This window comes from Orcinus orca, chromosome 3 (assembly GCF_937001465.1).
Source record: "Orcinus orca chromosome 3, mOrcOrc1.1, whole genome shotgun sequence".
In the NCBI taxonomy this organism is placed as follows: Eukaryota; Metazoa; Chordata; class Mammalia; order Artiodactyla; family Delphinidae; genus Orcinus; species Orcinus orca.
The window spans coordinates 4,709,198-4,728,775 of NC_064561.1; the positions used below are offsets into that span (position 1 = coordinate 4,709,198).

Below are 19,578 nucleotides of genomic sequence, written 5' to 3' on the forward strand. Positions count from 1 at the left end.
GAACCACCTCTGACCTACTGGAGTCCCCGTTTTCTTGCGGATCCACTACCCACACCAGTGCCAAAGGTTCAGGGCCAGCCCCACGTGGCCATGGGCTCCTGCCACCTCCCTGGAGAGAAGTCGGCCCTGTGCCCTGGCCCCGGCCGTCACGTCACCACGGCAGCAGGAAGGGGTGCTCACACCACAAGCACCCCTTTAGAAGCCTGTGTAAAGGGGCACCCCTGGGAGGCTGCTGTGTGGAATGGGGCCAGTCTCTGGGGGCTCCACTCTCCAGCACGCTGTCCCCCCAAGGAGGGAGGCAAGAAGCAGAGACCCCCCACACCATCCTGGCCTCTTCCTGAAGCGCCCATGAGCCCGCCTGGGCCGCACAGTCCCAGCCCCAAGAGGTGCAGCGGAGCACCCCTGATGGGCACGACTGCCGACGGCCCCCTGCCCGGGGCGGCAGAGCCTCCCCGCTGTCCAGGGCCTGCCCAACTAGCAGGGGCCTCGGAGCGGCGGCTCTTCACCTGGAGCGCTGTACGGGCACCCAAGAGCACAGGCCCTCTGAAGTCACACACTACGTCTGTAGCATAATGTAGACGTTCCTGGGGCAAAGCTCCACTGCAGTCATGTTCTCAAAGCTGTCGAGGACCCAAAATGATTAAGAACCAAGTGTTAGAGAAAAGCCCACCAGGCCGACTGGCTGCCATCAGACAAGGAGAGGCAGGGCGCCCTGAAGCTATAGGCGCACGAGTCCAGGGGGCGGCGGGACCAAAGGGAACAGCCACCTGCACAGTGAGCCTTCAGGGGGTCCCGGTCCTCTCCTAGGAGGCTCCACTTCCTGCCTGCCAAGCTACCCTCCGGGGGTCTGTGGGAAGAAACAGAACCACAGGGACCAATCCACCTGGGGCTGCAACAGCCAGACTCTCCAGCGGCCCCAAGGCCCTACAAGGACCACGCCCCTCCCTCCTGGCCCTTCTGCCTGGAGCATGCGGTCCAGCCAGTCAGCCTCTGCAGGTCCAGGCAGTGGAGAATCCGTCTGGGGGAAAGAGCCGGTGCTTCCTCAGCTGGAAGAAGAGGCCGATGACTCAGAGGCAGGACTGTGACAATGGGCAGAGGGGGTCTGTCAGAGAGCCATCAGCAGAAACCTTCGCAGGGACCCCCTATGTCACAGCGTTCAGGGGCTGCAGAAAGATGCTGGACCGGGAGGGGTGAAGAGGAAGGACCCTACCTGCAGGCCGCCCAAGCCTCGCAGATACACCCACTGGCTTGGGGGGGTCCCAGGGGTTTCAAAGACCTCAGCAAGAGATGCCACCAGCACCCCCAGCAGACGTGGCTCTGTCGGCCACTGGAGTGTCCTCACCACCTGGGAGGGGGTACTTCTCAGGTGACTTGCAAGCAACAGGTACAGAAGAGATGGCAGTTCCCACTCTTCCTATTTTGCACTGACTTCCGAAAAACCGTGGGTGGCTCGGAGAAGCTGCCAAGATCGTTAGCAAGAATTTTTCTTCAAGTCCCGTGAGGTTCAGGGAAAGACCTAGGAGTCCTGTGAGGGGAAGACCCTGGAGCCACACTCTGTACTTGAAGACTCTGGCCTCACGCGTCCAGAGGGCTTAAGTCAGACAGATCTGAGGATTTCAGAGACCTAGTGGCCTTGTGGAAAGTGCCAGAAAGACCTTGCCTGGCTGACGTGGCCCTCCTCCAAGGTTGCTGATGAGCATAAGGCTGTAAGACGGCCCAAGAGTTCAACCTGTCCACCTCAACCAGGCCCCCGACACCCGATAGGGAGTGAAGCAAGAAAACTGCCAAGATGAGAAATGGATACACTTGCAGGGTTGGTGGCGGACGACTAGCAGCTGCCCTGAGAGCCAGGCAGAGCTTGGCCTCGGGGACACAGCTGTGTAGGTGGCTGCAGCGTAGGACGCATGCCCACAAGCTTCCAGGTCCACTGCGGGACCAGCCCGAGGGCTCCGGAGGCCACTCCGGGACAGCTGAGAGAGAGAGGTGTCGGGAGGGCAGAGTGCCACCTGCCTGGCTGGCCGAGAGAAGACGAGGAAACGTTTCTTCTTGAGGCGAAACAGCTGGCTCCGCCACATGGTTCCACCCGGCCCTTCCCCCAGGCGAGCTCTCTCTGCCCAGAGCTGCTGCCAAAGAAGGAAGCGGAGCCTGGAGCAGCCGCGGGAGGGAGCGCCAGCCCCTACGGATGGGGAGTGCCAGTAACGCCCAGGAGGCAGCGGTGGACACGCTCTGTCCACGGCCCCCAGCCACGCCAGCCTCTTGGGGTTCTGTCCGAGTGGCCCTAGGCCCTCAGACTCGGTGGACGGGAGAACGGGGCAGGCTCTCTGGCCTCAAGAGGAACGGGGGAAGAACCTGCGATCATTTGGCTGTCTGAGCGGTTCAGGAGGGCAAGCCTCCTGATGAAGGGGCAGAGCAGCCGGGCGGAGCGCAGAGATGTGCTCCGAGAGAGGATGCCAAGGGAGCGAGTCCGGGGACGGAAGGTCCAGCTCTGCGGAGGGACGCCCTGAGCCCAGGCCCCGCCACTGGGCCCCAGCGCTCCCACATGACTGGGCCTTCCGCCTCACTAACCTTGGAGCCGTGGGACGGTTTGGTCTTCTTGGGGTCAGAGAAGGCAGAGAGTGGAATTGTGGGTAACATGGGGTAGTCGGGGCTGGGCCTGGACACCGTTTCTGCTCCTTCGGGCATTACCATCACCTAGTGATAAAGAAGAGACAGATGTTATCAACGAGCAAGGAGGCAGGCTGGAAATTCGATCGGCAAGAGGAAGCCGGCCTGCGGAGCTTCCCTCCGGGAGGGGCCGAGTGCCGAGCGCTGGAGCCAAGCGGGGCCGGGCAGAGAGCGAAGAGAAGCCGGGTCCCAGGATGGCTGGGCGCGGTGGGCCGGGCCGGCCGAGAAGACGCGGAGCTGTGGCCAAAGCTGCCCCACACGCGGCGGTGCAGACAGACCAGAAGCACGGTTGGCATGGGCGGGAAGCCGGCCGGACACCCAGAGCAGGCAGCTGCGGCGGAGGGGGCAACCTCTGCGGGATGTGTGTGCCCGATGTCCTCCTCCACCGTGAGGCGGGCGGGGTGGACAGACAGGGAGAGTGCGGCCAGGCCAGAGGAGAGCTGCGTGGGGTGGGCGCGGGGGGTGGGGGGGAGGGCCCAGAGGAGGGAGGGTCCAGGGTCCTGCTAGGAGGTGCACGGGGAAACACCTGCCCGGCTCCAGCCAGGCTCCCGAGGCCCCGGCTGAAGGGGGAGAAGGCGGCGGGCAAGTCCTCGAAATACTGACACCGCAAATTGACCCTAGTAGCAGTCAGCGCTCAGAGGGAGCCTTCCAGACGCCGATGAGACAGAACAAAAGAATAAAGCGCACACACACAGAAAGAAGCAAGCATTTAGCCTGGTAGAACAGCCCCACGAGTAACCCTGAAAGCCTGGGATTCCCCGAGGAACCAGCGTTTCACCTGGGGGGGGCCAAGGTCACGCCTGGCTGCAGGGACGCCGGGTTGAAAGGAGGGCGGTGGAGCCCCTTGCCCTCCAAGCCCTGCAGCGGAGCCCGAGGCGGTGCTGCTCACGGGAGCCTGTCCGACCACCACGCTCTGAACCAGACACCCAGAAGCCGCCTGCCCCACCAGGCCAGGGATCACGCTGTTGGCGACCCGCACACTCCAGGCCACAGGGAAGCAACGGAGAGCGCAGCCCAGGAGAACGGCGGGGCCACGGGATGCCTTAGTGCGTCCACCCACAGACCTTTTTCTTCTACTTTCGCTGCAACTTCTCTCCCTTCAAATGAAGGTCCCCAACCAACCCTATCCCAGGACAACGCGTGGAGGCCTCCCGTGTCGCTGCCTGTCTGTGACAGCCCTTTGGGGCACATGGCTCCACGGGGAGCCGTCTCACCCCTGGCCTCTGAAGGAGCCTCTACCTCTGCGCAGCTCAACTGCTGACGGGGCAAAGGATGAGACACAAGCTGAGGGGCCGGGCAACCGCCTGGCACAGCGGGAAGCAGCTCAGGTCACCGCTGATGGTGTCTGAGCCTCACGCGAGGAGCGACAGGGCTCAGGCAACCCGGGGAGAAGGGGCCGCACAGAAAGCAGTCCTCGTGGGCTCACCGACGGCCCACTCCTCCTGTGCTGGCCTCCTGCGCTTCCAGCGCCGACATCAACGTCAATGCAGGCAGGCTCCGGGCCCATCCGCCACGGGATGGCAAAGGCGGTGCCACTGGGACCCAGAGCCCCAGAATGGCAAACAGGGACCAGGACTCAGGGCTCGGGAGCCACCGTCCCATAAAGGTCTCGGGCAGCCCCTAGGACCAGAAAGCACTGCCCTGCCATCAGCCTGGGGCGTGAAGCCCACAGCCCCAAAGGGCGAGAAAGTTCCTGACCAGCCAACTGGCTCTCCAGGCAGCCCCAAAGGGCCAGAACAGCAGCCAGCAGAGACCACAGGGTGGCAGCTCGCGGGCCTCCCTCCCTCCCTCCCTCCCAAACTGCAGGCCGCGCCTGCCCTCCCCACCTCCCTCCCCCGCCCCTGCGCACCTCCTCCTCCCTGCCCTCCAGTTTTATGTGTTTAGATGATGCTCACTGAACCTGCATCTCCTCAGAGCAAAGAAAACATCTTTTTTTTTTTTTAATTTCAAAACGTTTTAGTTTTTAAAAAATAAAATAAATGACTATAAATGATACAACCAGTTTTCCCATGTGACTCTAAAGGTTAAAAAAAAAAACTTTACGTGGGGAGCCAAGGTCTCGGTGCCTGGGTCCTGGGACTCTGAGAGGCCCGTGGACGCTGTGTGTGTCTGTCTCCCAAAGAGAGGTGACCGTGAAAGCTTTGGGGGAACACCCGGGAACACCTCGGGAAATACTTTGGAAAATATTTGGCAGCAAAAATAAGGTAGAGAAGCAGAGCTGGGGGAGGACCGCTGAACCCAGCAAACTCAGGGCCAACATCTGTGTAAGCTGACGCTGCACCTCCCGGCTCTGTGACTGGACTCCGTGAGCCATCATGTGCTAGATTAGAACCGCACACTAATCTTTTGCTAGGAATACAGCATGACTTAATCACGTATTCTGCGATGAATGCGTGAGTGCTTTCATATTTTTAAAGAAGTTTATAGAAAGACCCAACTGGATTAAGTGAACAGGAAGGGACTGCTCCCCAGAGCCAAAGAAACCCAAGCCAAACGCCCTCACGCACTGGGGAGGTGCGCCTGCCTCGACGACACACACGTGCGCACACACAGGCTCTCGCGCCCCCAGCCCGACTCCCCCATCCCAGGCTCGGGATGTCCGTGTGCTCAGCCCACCGCCCTCGGCGCAGTCCAGTCCTCCTCCACGACCGAGCACCCGACCCAGCTCTCCAAAGGCCTTGCCATGTGCAGGGGGATCACTGGCCACACAACTTGCTACGGAGACCTAAGTTCTGAGAGCCTGTGTCACCAGGACAAAACCGCCAGGAGCGCGCATCAGCAGGGAGCCCCTACAGAGCCGGGGCTGCTCCCCCCACCCCCCATGACACGACCCCGCGAGGCCTTGCTGATCTGGTTAAAACTGGCTCCGGCTCCAAGCTGACAGATTGGCCTCGCGCCCATGCCTGCCCCCTCCCCCCACCCCGCCCCACCTCCATGGAGGACGGTGCTAATTGCCCACAGCCAACAAGAAGCTACAGGGTAACCAGAGACTAGTTAGTCACTCGCAGCGGACAACACCCTAGCGCAGACTCGGGGCGCCTGGGTCCCATCCAAAGCTGCTGGGCGCCACCCGTGCAACCTGCCCCTCTGGGTCTTGGGTGCCCAACCACACGCTAGAGAGCCCCGGGTGCCCCCAGCACCAGGGCCGCCCAGCGCTGGGGGCCATGTTGGGGCACGTGGAGCGGCACACTCACCCCGCCGGCCATCAGCAGCTTGTACCGGAACTCCACGGTGGGGTTGTTGAAGGTGAGCTTCTCACAGCGCAGGTGGTTGACGGGGGGGTTGCCCTCCAGGTTCAGGAACAGGTCGTAGGTGAAGCAAACCTTCCTTGGCTCCTCCTTAAACAGAGAAAACAAAAGGAAGTCCACTCAGAGGGCTGGGCAGGAGGCTGCAGGGCAGCCACGGACCAGGCGGAGGCACTCCTTGCCGCCGGGCCTGCCCCCCTCTCCCCTCGGACCCTCATCTGCTTCTCTGTGTGTGTGTGTGCCTCCCCATCGCTCCGCTCATGCAAAACAAATCAACTTACTATTTGCGGAGCGGCAAAGCAGGCACCACGACAGAAATAAAGATCATCAGGATGATATTCTCAGCTGGTTAATGAAGCAGTCCTGCCGATGGTGTGCAGAGCCCCGCACACACATCCCCCTCAACCCTCAGTGCTCGGCCCATGGACGGGGAACACGACGCTCCAAGACACACAGCTGCTCAGCGACAATGCTGAGACCGGACCCCAGGCTCTAGGACCAGGATCCTGCAGCCTCAACCCCCGGCCCCTTTCCTGGAAGGGAAATTTCTCCAAAGACATACAGGCGGCCAATAAGCCCACGAAAAGATGCTCAACACCATTAACCACTAGGGAAGTACAAATCAAAACCACAAAATACTGCCTCACACCCACTAGGACGGCAATTATTTTAAAAAAGGAAAATAACAAGCCTTGGCAAGGATGTGGAGAAACCAGAATCCTGGTGCACTGCTAGCAGGAAGGTAAAATGGTGGTCCCTCTGGAAAAGTGTACGAAAGTTCCTCAGAATGTTGAATACAGAGTAACTGCATGACCCACATATCCCCCCTAGATGTATACCCAAAAGAAATGAAAATACACATTCACATAACAACTTGTACGCCTGGGCTTCCCTGGTGGCGCGGTGGTTGAGAGTCCGCCTGCCGATGCAGGGGACACGGGTTCGTGCCCCGGTCCCGGAAGATCCCACATGCCGCGGAGCGGCTGGGCCCGTGAGCCATGGCCGCTGAGCCTGCACGTCCGGAGCCTGTGCTCCGCAACGGGAGAGGCCACAACAGTGAGAGGCCCGCGTACCGCAAAAAAAAAAAAAAACAAAAAACCCCAAAAAACTTGTACGCCTATATCCACAGCAGCATCACTCACAATAGTCAAAAAGCGGAAACAAACCCAAGTGTCCATCAACAGGTGAATGGATAAACATATTGTGGTCCATCCATATAACAGAATGGTATCCAGCCACAAAAAGGAATGAAGCACTGACACGTTACCACGTGGATGAACCTCAAAAACACGATGCTCAGTGAGAGAAGCCAGACACAAAAGGCCGTGCAGTGTGTGATTCCATTTACACGAAGCGTCCAGAACAGGCATATCCAGAGACAGAGTGGCTTCATGGTTGCCAGGGGCTGGGGGAGGGGAACGTGGAAACTAACTGCAAATAGGGATGAAGTTTCCTTCTGGAATGATGAGACCGTCCTGGGAACTAGAAAACTGTGATGACTGCACGACACTGTGAACACGCTAAAACCACCAAATTTCGTGTGCTTTAAAAAGGGTGAATTTCCTGGTATGTGAATTACACCCCAATTTTTTAAAGTGCTATCCGTGGGAGAGAGAAAACTAGGAGTACAGGGAGCCAGTGGCGGCCTCTCAGCAGTGCACAGGAGGTGAGGAAGGAGGGGCAGGGCAGCAGAGCCCTCTCGCTGGCACTTCCCGGGCTGGCTTCTCTTTGCCCCTTCCTCCTGCGGTGGTGCACCAGGGCCCCGGCCGCCCCGCCATCCCTGGGCAGATGGCGCGTGGTGAGCTGGTGATGCAGGGAGCGGCAGCCTGGCTGGCCACACGCCCGCTTCTGAACAAAGGGGACAGGAGTGAGGTCCTGCAGTTGCACTTGGACGACTCTGTCCCCCCATCCAGGCCACAAAGGTAGAAGGTGCATCTGTCACGCGATGGAGCCGCAGACCCTGCCCTCCAGGAGCTGCCAGGCCTTCTCAAGCCAACCTGACGCCACCGACACCGACCCGGCCCCTCCCCTGGCCCCTGGCCCCAGGAAGAATAGGTTTCTACCCCGCCCATCTGCACGAGACTTGGAAATCAGTCCCCTTGTCCAAGGTGGACAGTGACCTAGTTTGAGGCGATGAGATAAGGGAGGTCAGCCTAGGGAGGGCTTTCCTTTCCAAATCAAAAAAGTGCAAGAAAGTCTCAGCATTTCTCTTCTTCCTGCCTAACTGTGAGACGGTACACGGTACACCTGCAGGCCGGCATCAGCCACGGCACAAGCGTGGAGGGAAGCCGAGAGCACCCCAGGCGGGCAGCCCTAGTGCCACAGAGCTGCTGCCTCCCACTTCTTGTTAAGGAAGAGAAAGCAGCCCCTGGTAACCACTGTTACGCCCCTACATGCAGCCAGTGCCCCTCCTCTGTGTCCACCCATATGGAGGCATTCGTCACACTGGGTGTGTGTCCCCACCAAGCTGGGAACCCCTGGAGGCAGCAGCTGTGGGGACTCCTGTCCTGCACCCCCCTCCCCGGGTGCTGGCCCTGGGGAGGCGCTCCATATATTCGCCAAAAGAATGAAATGTGACCGCTGCTGGAGAGGGGCCTGACCCAACAGTGGGGGTGGGGAGGGGCCAGGAAGGGCCCATGGAGGCTCTGACAGGCTTGGAGAACAGCTAGAGGGTGCAGAGAAGCGCCACAGGCCACAGTGTCCTCTCTGGGACCCCGAGAGCCCACGTGGCTGCAGCTGGAGGGGAGGGTGGACAGCAGTGGCAGCAGGGGACCCAGAGAGAAGGGCCTTGGCCGCCACTGAGAGGGTGAGCCTCATCCTGGGGGCAGAGGGCTCTACGGGGGTTGAGGCTGGGGAAGAGAGAGCACAGATTCGTGTGCTGGGGAATAAACAGCCTCTGGCCGGCAGAACGTCTGTCGAGACTGGGAGCAGGGCCTGAAACTGGCAAACAAAGGAGGCGGGTGGAAGCGAGCATTTCTCCCGCTTTCCCACTAGGTAAACACACAGACGATAAGAGGGGTAAATGGCACAAACGTATCCCGGCTACTACAGGAAGAAGGAACAAGATTACCACCCATCTGTGACTCCTGACAGGTCGGTCACCCAGGCGCTGTCTGTTAACCCTGCCAACCTCACCAGCACGGACCCCCTTCCCGGGAAGACCTCACCTCCAGATTCAAGTGCACATTGTCAGGGAAGACACAGATCAGGAGACTGTGCTAAATGCAGACACCACGGGGACGAAAGCAGCAACAAGGCAGACGGTACCAAACTCTACGGGACAGATGACGCAGCTTCTCCAACAAATAAAGTGCAAAGAAACAAAAAAAAGAAAAAGAAGGTAGAAGGAGAATCTATAGATTCAAAGAGACTTAGGAGACAACCCCCTGAATGACAATGTGCGGGTCCAGCCAAGATCCTGATTCAGACAGGAAAGATCTTTAGGCTGGGGATTAAAAAATCGATAATTTGCAGGCGTGACACTGGTACTGTTACACTACTAGAAAGCAGCCCTGGGACTTCCTTGGTGGCGCAGTGGTTAAGAATCCACCTGCCAATGCAGGGGATACGGGTTCGAGCCCTGGTCCAGGAAGATCCCACATGCCACTGAGCAGCTAAGCCCGTGTGCTGCAACTGCTGAGCCTGCGCTCTAGAGCCCGCAAGCCACAACTACTGAGCCCGTGAGCCACAACTACTGAAGCCCGTCCGCCTAGAGCCCGCGCTCTGCAACAAGAGAAGCCACCGCAATGAAGAGCAGCCCCCGCTCACAGCAACTAGAGAAAGCCCGTGCGCAGCAACGAGGACCCAACGTAGCCAAAAGTAAATTAATTGATTTTTTTAAAAAAAGAAAGAATAAAATAAGAAGCAGCCCTTATCTTTTAGAGCCACAGTCTGAAGCGCTGACACGTGAAATGATGATGCCTGGGATCTGCTCCAAGATGACGCAGGCAGGAGGCGGCAGGCCACAGACAGCTCCCAGGGGCCCATCCCATCACCCCGTCCACTCCTGCAGGGGCTTCCAACTTTCCCCAGTCACCTTCCGAGTGGACATAGGGCAGTGAGGCTACAGGCTAGGAGGAGGAACTCGGCTGAGGGCACCTGTGTGTCAGCAAGGGGAGGTCAGCAGACAGCTGGCTGTCCCCCTTGCAGGGCACAGGGTCAGGCTGGGCCTGGGGCTCGTCTCTCCCTGCACAAGGCCTGCCCTCCTGAGCCTCGGCTTCCTTACCTGTAAAGGTGGGAGGATGAGCTACAGCCACAGGGCTCAGCTCTGCGCCATCAGAGCTGAGAAACGGAAACCACTGTTTTCACCAGGAAGAAGCGGAGGCTTGACGAGGGCACGTGGAGATGCAGCCCATACATGGGACCCCCGCTGCCAAACTTGGGCGCCCGAGGCTCAGAACCAGGACTTCCTCTTGCCTCTGCCCTCTCTGGGTGACACCCCCTCGCCCGCGCCCCCCCCCCCCCACCAGCCGCAGCCTGGTGGTGCAGCTGCAAGGCTGGTCCAGCCACTTCCCCAGTCCCTGGCCCCTCAGCCAGCCCCTCCTCGTCTCCTCTGGACCACTCGCTGCCCCTACCACCCAGCTGCTTCTGCTGCAGCCTCCTCTCAACCCATGGAGTTTGAACCGGCTCCTGGCTCATCCCCAACCCACTCCTTTAAAGCCCGCCAATGGCTTCCCTCCGAGGGCCTCCTCTGACCATCATCCCCAATCACAGCCTTTGTCACGGTCCACAGGATGCATGTCTGTTTTCTGTCCAAGACGCTTCTGGACAAAGGGAACCCTTCTGTTCCTATGGGGCAGCGCTGAGCAAGCACCCATGTCTGCTGAATGTGCCCACGTACTCGTCTGTCCTACAGAAACTTCACGGGTGCCCACCATGTGCCCACAGCACGACCAGGGCTGAGGAGGGTCTCCAGTGTCCTGAAGCCCTCAGGGCAGCAGCGATGCTGACATGACGCCCACTGCTCTGTAACGTAACTCCGTGGAGTGTCCCTGAGGCCAGGCACTCTTCCAAGCACAGGTGCTCTTACTGTCCCCATTTCACAGATGAATAAACTGAACCAGAGGCAGAGCACACGCCCGGTGCCAAGAGGCCAGTCAGCAGGGAGCCAGGACGCCCTCCAGGCAGGCGGTATCCTCTGGAACCCCTGGCTCTTGGAGCATTTCTCACACCCACACAAACCAAACAGGGCAACGCGCTGGCCCGAGACAGCGCCCAGGAGGAGTTCTCTGGGATGCCCAGGTGAGCGGTGAGGAGCAGAGCCAGGGAGTGGCATGTGGGCTGGGCAGGGGCCTCCCCCAGCACCCAGCATGTGCCCAGAGCACACTGATGATCAGAGCTCCCTCGGGACAAGACCTGGGGCCTGAGAGGCTTAGGAACTTCCAAGAGGGTGGCGGACCACTTCCTGCCCAGCCCCCAGGAAACCAGCCTCCTGAGAAAGCCAAGAGGCAGGCAGCACCACGGCACCCCAAGAGCCAGCAGCACACTAGGTGAGGGGTGGCCAAGTTCAAGGTGTGCAGGGTAGCAATCCCAAGAGTAACTAACATCCTTAGTCATTCCAGTGGGACCCTTGGACCCTCGGGATCCCGAGGCCGGCCTCAGGGGTTCTCAGGCCAGGCCCTGGGCCACTGGCCCCTGGCCAGCATCCCTCTCTAGCCTCAGCAAACTAAGATGCGGAGGAACTGGCCAAACTGGTGTCAGCGCCCAAAGCCGGCAGCACACACATCTGTCCACTGCATGGGGAGTGCGGGCCACGGGGCCCGTCCGGGCCAGCAGCCCCCAGCCCTGGGCCGGCTGACTGAAGCTCTGCATTGGGCCCCGGCCACCACCTCAGAACCCACCCCCGGGGCCATCTCCAGGGCCCCCCTCTGCTGCAGCTGGCAGGGCCGGCCCAGAGGACCTCCAGGTCAAATGGAAGGCTCCCGCAGCCTCACTAGCCGAGGAGGACCCCTGGTTCCTGAGGACCCTGGGGCTGTTTCCTCTGCCCTCCCTGGTCCCTCGGGCCTGTTCGATGTTCCCTGTGAGAGGCCCCGGGGTTCGCATATGCTGAGCTTAAAGGACAACCAGGTAAACCTGAATCTGACCATGGCTCCAGACCTAACTGGCAGTTTACAGGGCTGTAGTCAGCAACATCCCTATGGGACCACAATACAGCGTCTGAAAGTGCTTTGCAAGGGAGAGAAAGGGAGAGAGATGGAGAGAAAAAGATTTAAAGACGCTTAAGAGACACAGCAATTAGTAGCAACGTACTGACTTTATTTGAATCCTGATGTGAACGAATTATTTAAAATATATATACGTGAGACAGGGAAACTCTGATATTATTGGATATTTGACAATATTAAAGAATTACTGATTTATTAATTTCTAGATTTGATAATACTGTTTTAGGTTTGTTTGTTTTGTTTTGTTTTTAAAGAGTCTTATCTTTTTTTTTTTTTTTTTTTTGCTGTACGCAGGCCTCTCACTGTTGCGGCCCCTCCCGTTGCGGAGCACAGGCTCCGGACGCGCAGGCTCAGCGGCCATGGCTCACGGGCCCAGCCGCTCCGCGGCATGCGGGATCTTCCCAGACCGGGGCACGAACCCGTGTCCCCTGCAACGGCAGGCAGACTCTCAACCACTGCGCCACCAGGGAAGCCCAAGAGTCTTATCTTTTATAGACACGGGCTGAAACATTTACAGAGTAGAAAAAAATAGGATGCCTAGCACCTGATTCAAGACATGCTGGGTTATATAGCAGAAACTAACACACAACGATGCTCCAATAAAGATGTTAAAAAGAAAGAAAAAAGAAAAAAAAAAAGACATGCTGGGAGCAGAGATGAGAACAGCACCGCCTGCAGGTAAGTAAGTGCAGAAGCTGGGTGGTGGGCGCTATGTGGTGGTTTGCTCTGCTGCCCTCTCTACTTCTGCATCTGTTTCTTGGTTTTCTATATTTAAAAGTTTAAATATACACGCCTAGCACCCCCAGCCTTCCCCACAGCTCCGCATTCGAGCATCTACTGACTACCTACGTGGGCTGCCTGTATCCTGGTACTGGGGACAAGGGTGCAGGCAGGCCCGCGGCCACCCTCCCACTGTCCCCAAGATCCTCCGTGGCCGCAGGTTTACGTCTCCCCCATCCCCCCGCCCCTGCCGCCGCCCTGCCGCCAGCAGCCCTCCCTGGGGTCAGGTGCCAGGCGGCAGGTTTTACTCAGCGCCTTATTTCATCCTGCAAAAGCTCTGAGAGTTAGTCACTGCTCTCACTGCCCCTCGGGCAAGGAAACTGAGGTTTTGCGGCATTTAATCAACTGCCAACGCCACACGGAACCAATAAAGGCCGGACACCGGGTCGGCACACCACAGCCTTGGGCGTGTGCAGACCCCGCGCTTCTGTGCACTCAGCTCCTCCGGCCTGGCCCGCGGGTCCCCAGCCCAGGCCGACCAGAACGGGGCTTCCAGGCGGCAGGAGAGAATCGCAGACCGCCCGGGAGAGACAGCGAGGGAAGCAACGCCTGAAATCCCACTGCCAGGATCGAGCCTACCCGCCTAGTAAACAAGTGTTCAGGGAGGGCCACTGAGGCAGCCCGCAGGAGTGACGGTGGCCCTCAGCCGGGGAGGGCAGGTCCATGATGGCTGGTCTAAGCTGAGGGGCTCGCTAAGCAGACAGCGCGAAGAACTCGGCAGAGCTGTGGGTACCAGCACAGCAGGGTCCACAGATATTCAGTTTGAAATTGCATCTCTCTCTCTCTCTCTCCCTCCCCCTCCCCCCCACTCACTCAAACACATACACACAGAAGATGATGTTGTTTCTGGAAGGTGACTTACAGTGGTGACAGTGGCCACTTCAAGGAAACAGGCTGGAGAGGAGACCCGGATTCCTCGCAGCCTCCACATATCACCTTTGCAGTTAGAAGTACGAGAAAAACTTTTAAAAAGCATTAAGGAAAGCAGGGCAATGTGGGCTGAAAACCGTGGGCTTTGGGGTCTTGAGACCTCCCGGGTGTCACACCACTGCCTTGCTGTGTGGCACTGGACCCGCCACTCCACCTCTCTGAGCCTCGGTGAGAGGAGGAAATAAACCCCCAGGGTTCTGGGTGCACAAGGGAAGGCAGGAGGAGCGGCTGTGACTAGCTGGCAGCACAGCATGGGCAGCGGCTGTCGGGCGGCCCAGGAGGCCAGGAGGCCGCCCCGCGGGTGACCTCGGTGCCTGCCAGGGCCGGCTGCACGGGGCACGGTCACTGCAGTGCTGCGGGAGACAGCCAGAGAGGCAAACCACCGAGATGCCAGTCAGGATGGTCCGGCTGGAGGTCAGGGGTGCCAGGGACATTCTCTTTTCTTGAAAATGTACCTCTGACATCTGAACATAATGGTGCATGCCCACTGAGGGAGGCTCAGACAGAACACAGTGACGCAGGGGGCAGACTCCGGAGCCCGCTGGCTCCTGCACTTGCTGGGGACATCGAGCAGGTGACATCACGCAGGTGACACCACCAGTTCCTGCTCCAGCTTCCTCACCTGTGAAATGAAGTAACAGACCCCAGAAACGCTGGTCATCATTCCACAACGACGTGGACAAGCTCCAAGCCCCACTGCCCGTGGAGGAAAGCAAGAGCAAACCCACAAATCCAGGACAGGGGGAAAGCCCACTGCTCTAGAGCAAAGCCTCACTCACACACGAAATGTAAAACCCACGGGGGAACGGCTGGAGACACACACCACCACTCACCCCTTAGGAGCAAAGACGCTGGGGGACGGAGACATGGAAAGGGAAGAGTTTCGCTTTTTTTTTTGCTCTGCATGCTTCAGTGTCGTCTGAATTCTGGGTAACCTATATTCTGAATATATCAGTGTATTGATAATCAATTAGAAATTAAAACAAGGTAGCAGAAAGGCAAAGACTACAATTTAAAGAGCTTTGTATGGAAACAAATACTTTTATGCCTAAAGTTAGCTTCTATTATCTGGAGCCCTAACAATGGTTAGGCCCCAAGCGAACACCAAAAAGGGTGAGAAAGGAGCCAGCAATACGAACACACACGTAAAATGGCAATCTGGCAAGGAAACCTGGAGCAAAACAGACAAAAAAGAAGAAAGGGTGAGGCGTCCTGAGACGAGCCCGTGAGTGCTTGGAGCCCCAGGGGACCCAGGCTTCGCTGGTCTCCTCCCTGGGCCTCACTGCCCCCCATCTAAGACCGCCCCCATCCCCAGTGCTGTCAAGACAAAGAGACACAAGAGCCAGGTATGCAAAAACGCGGATCAGCTCTCAACCTGGGACTGAGGCTGCCTGAGCCAAAGCTCCATCCAGGAGAGCACCCGGGCTGATGTGGAAAAGCCCCCTCCCCCTGCCTGCACCCCCCTCACTTTGGGGGGTGACAGTGCAAACGGCTCGGTTACACAAGTGGGTCAGGCCGCACCTCTTCTCTCACTCATTCGCTCTTTCAAGGCGTGCCTCTCCGGGGCTCCACACCCACCCTCTAGGAAATGCAGATGCTTCTGGGGTCCCACACGGAGGAGCAGAGGGATGCTACAGAGAAAGATGAACCGAGGCACAGCTGGCCGGCATCCACGCGGCCTGTCACAACTTGGCAGCCCCTGACCTCTTCCCTGGTCTCCTCCCATCTTGTCCCCTCTGTCCTGGCTCCTCGGGGATCCACCAGTGGGGCCGACCCCCCCGTTGCTTTGACCAGCAACTGTCCCCGGTGCAGAGCAGCCGAGGGCTGCCCGCCCGCTGAACCCAGCAAGGCCCCAGAGAGCCTGGGAGCCGAGGGGTGTGCGGGGCTGGTGGTCCCACCAGGGGCGAGGGCCTAATCACTCAAGACCCACTCTCGCCCGCCGTCTCAACCCACACTGAGGGCAAGTGGGGAAAGCCCGACCGGCCGCCACCAGCAAGCCAGGCACCCAGAGCCGCTTCTGCCCAGGGGGGCTGAGGACCTGGGGGCCAGAGCACCGCCCACAACATGTCGCTGGTTCTGCCACGCTGCCCACACTGTCGTCCCCCCAGCACAAGTCAGCGGGAACGTCAAAGACGAGGCCTCTGAGGGCTTCCGGCTCAGAAGCCGGCCTCGTTGTTTCAACTTACTTTAAAACAAACAAACAAAAAATCCTTTCTGAATAAAACCACGCAAAATTCCTAATAAAACGTACCAAGACGCCCTTTCTGTGACTTCAGCTAACGGCATCTGAGAAAAGTCACGTTAAGTCAGTGATGGTGAGCGCTCAGTGTCCAACAAGAGCTTGCTGGGGGCGGGGTGGAGGGCAGGGAGGATGTCCAATATTAGCAGAAGCCACCAGAGTAAACTTCTTCACGTTCTGCATTTCTGAAAATCGGGCTGTGTCCTGAAGTCAGCAGGCACCCATGATGTGTTCTCTTTCTCCTCCCGAAGTGTGTCATTAAGCGGACGGTACATCTCACAATGAAGGGGGGCAGAGACCAGAGGAAACGGGGCCAAGGGCAGCTTCGGGGAAGTTTTCACAGCCCAAATGGCCCAGCTGAGGGCTCCACACCCATGTGTGCCCAGGCCAGCGTTCACTCACATCCGCAGGGCACAAGCGAGGGCCGCCGGCCCGACGTGGGATATGACAGAGCAGGTGTCTCTGAAGTCAGATGACCTCTCATCCCCACCCTGCCACTGACCCTCTTCTCTCCTCTTGGTCTCACCAATCGCTCCAAGCCAGGAACTCAGGACTAAGGGGCAACCAGCTTTAATTTGAAAAAGAAAAAAATGAGATCAGCTCGTCCGCACCTGCTCCCACGCGAGACCAAGCCCCCAAGCCCCCCTTCACGTGGATACTTCAGGGCCCCTGAGCCCTAGACACCGACCCTGCTTCCCCAGGACACGGACAAGTACTTCCCGCTTGTCAGCCACTGAGTTATTCCCAGGAAGGCCTGGGCCAGGTCTGCCCAGTCATGTGACCGTGCTGCCACCAGACAACCTGGGACAGGCCCGGGAGAGGCACCTCACCGCGGAGTCTGAGGCCAAGGCCGAAAGATCTCGCGAGCAAAGAGGCAGATGGACCCAGAGGGGTCAGAGGGATCGACCCCTCGCTGAGGGTCTAGAGCACACCCACCTGCCGCGCACGGGCCTGAGGGGTCTTTTACACAGCGAGCGTGACCGCATCACACACAACCGGGCTGATCTCTCCAATGCTCCCCAACGCTCTCGCCCCTCCGGGCCTGCCTTTGAACCCGCGTGGCCCCAACCCTCACCAGGAAGAGTGTCTTCCCATCTGCTGTGTCCCGCGGACTCCCACCCACCCGCAAGGCTCTGAGTAAGCCTGGCTTCCTAAGGGAAACCTTTCTCGGCACCTCCCCCCCGCCCCCTTCTAAGTGGGTCCCTGCGACGCGCTGGCAGCACTGAGGACTGGTGCTGACCTCGCTGCCCTCATCTCTGCTTGTCCAGCACCTCTTGTGCTGTCGGTCTGGGCGCTCCACCAGACGTGGGACCGGATCCACTTTGGTCCTCCTTGTGTCCTAGACTCGGTAAATGTCTGCTGCTTGAATAAATCAATGAAACTGCAGAAAAAACAAAACAAAAACACCCCCAAAACAGGAGAAAAGCAATTCCCCCTCCTCACTGTAAATAAATAAACTTTTCTAAAAACCCTCAACTGCAAAGAATAAATGACAATGGCATCGCCTTCTAGATACCATCTTCCTACAGGCAATTTCCTTCTGCCTCTTTAAACAGCTGTTTCCGAACACGCTGCCAGTGGGTGGGCTGCAAAAACAAAACTCATGGGTTTTTAGATTCCCTTCACCAGACCCAAAGCACAAGCCATTAAAGAAAAAACAATGATAAACTGGGCTATCAAAACGTAAAACTTTTGCTGGGCAAAAGATACTGTTGAAGAGAATGAAAAGACAAACCACAGGCTTGGAGAAAATATTTATAAATCATGTACCACATAAAGAACTTGTATCCAGAGTATATAAAGAACTATTCAAACTCAACAATAAGAAAAAAACTAACCCAATTAAAAAAAAAAAGACAAAAATTCTGAACACTCACTTCACTTCTCCAAAGAAAATATATGAGTTGCAAATAAATACATGACAAGATGCTTAAGTGTCATCAGCCATCAGGGAAATGCAAATCAGAATCTAATGAGACACTACTTCACGCCCACCAGGATGGCTGTAATCAGAGAGACAGAAAGTGTGGGCCGGGATGTGGGGACATTGGAACCTCGGACGTTGTTGGTGCGAAGGTAAAATGGGGCAGCTGCTATGCCACACAGTCTGGCAGCCACTCAGAAAGTTAAACACAGCATTACCGAAAGACCCAGCGATGCCATTCTTAGGTATATGCCCAAGAGAAATGAAAACATACAGGCTCAGAAAAACTTGTTCACAAAACAGCTAATAGGTGGAAACACCCCAAACGCCCATCAGCCGATGAATGGATACACAAAAGGTGATCCACTCTAATGGAATATATCCAGCCACAAGAAGGAATGAAGCACTGACACATGCTACAACACGGATGAACCCTGAAAACATTACACTAAATAAAAGAAGCCAGTCACAAAAGGCCACAGAGTGTGTGATTTTATTTATGTGAAACATCCAGAACAGGCAAATCCACAGAGACAGAGAGTGGATTAATGGTTCAGGGGCTGGCAGAGGCGGGAATGGGGAGTGACTGCTAATGGGGACGGGGTTTCTTTTGGGGTGATGGAAATGTTCTGGAATTCGTGGTGATGGTTGCACTGTATGTTTTTAGCTCTGAATATGCTAAAAACCAATGAAATGTACACGTCAAATGGATGAATTATATTGTATATAAATCATATCTCAATAAAGCTACTGAAGAGAGCTACCACTGTCTGCCCATTAGAAAGGCAAAATGGGGGACTTCCCTGGCGGTCCAGTGGTTAGGACTTTGCCTTCTATTGCAGGGGGTGTGGGTTTGATCCTGGTCAGGGAGCTAAGATCCCACATGCCTCCCGGCCAAAAAACCAAAACATAAAAAAGAAGCAATATCATAACAAATTCAATGAAGACTTAAAAAAAAAAAAAAAGGCAACAGAGCTTATCAAGTGCTGGCGAGAACACAGGGCAGCAAGACCCTCCTCCACTGCTGGTGAGGGTGCCAAGTGGTAGCCACTTCAGATGGCAGTGGGCAGTTTCTCATAAAGTCCAACCTACTGGTACGGTGTCACCCGGCAACCCCCCTCCTGGGTATTTACCCAAGGGGACTGAAAACTTACATCCACACAAAAACCTGTCTGCAAACGTTTAGGGCAACTTTCTTCATAATCACCAAAAACTGGAAACAACCCAGATGTCCTTCAACCAGCAAATGGATAAACAAATGCAGCATTATCCACACAACAACGAGGAATGAACTATTCATTCATGTGACAACACGGATGAATCTTAAGTGCATCTCACCAAGTGAAAGAAACCAGACACAAAGGGCTACATATTGTAGGAGTCTATTTATGTGACATTCTGGAAAAGGCAAAACTCTAAGGATGGAAAACAGATGAGTGTTTTTGAGGGACTGAGGGTGGGGGGAGGAGCTGACTTCAAAGGGACAGCGGGAGGGGGTCTGGGGAGGAGCGAAGGGTTCTGTGTGGTGACGCTGTGGTGGATGCATGACTCTATCATGTCAAAACCCAGAATGAACTTCACTGAAGACAAACTAAAATGGTGATAATAATAATAACCAGATGAGTGGGGAAA

General features: G+C 57.1%; 1 protein-coding gene across 2 annotated transcripts in view; it reads right to left on the reverse strand.

Moving 5' to 3' along the window:
• MLLT1 (MLLT1 super elongation complex subunit) overlaps window positions 1-19,578 on the reverse strand; it is a 65,030-nt gene that overhangs the window by 12,436 nt on the left and 33,016 nt on the right. The window contains exons 4-5 of one of the 2 annotated variants that reach the window (XM_004277654.4): window positions 5,859-6,002; window positions 2,566-2,691 (exon numbers count right to left, since the gene is read on the reverse strand). In XM_004277654.4, coding sequence (XP_004277702.1) covers window positions 2,566-2,691; window positions 5,859-6,002 — 270 coding nt within the window. The remainder of the gene's footprint in view (window positions 1-2,565; window positions 2,692-5,858; window positions 6,003-19,578) is intronic. The other variant, XM_033400894.2, reaches the window with a different exon arrangement.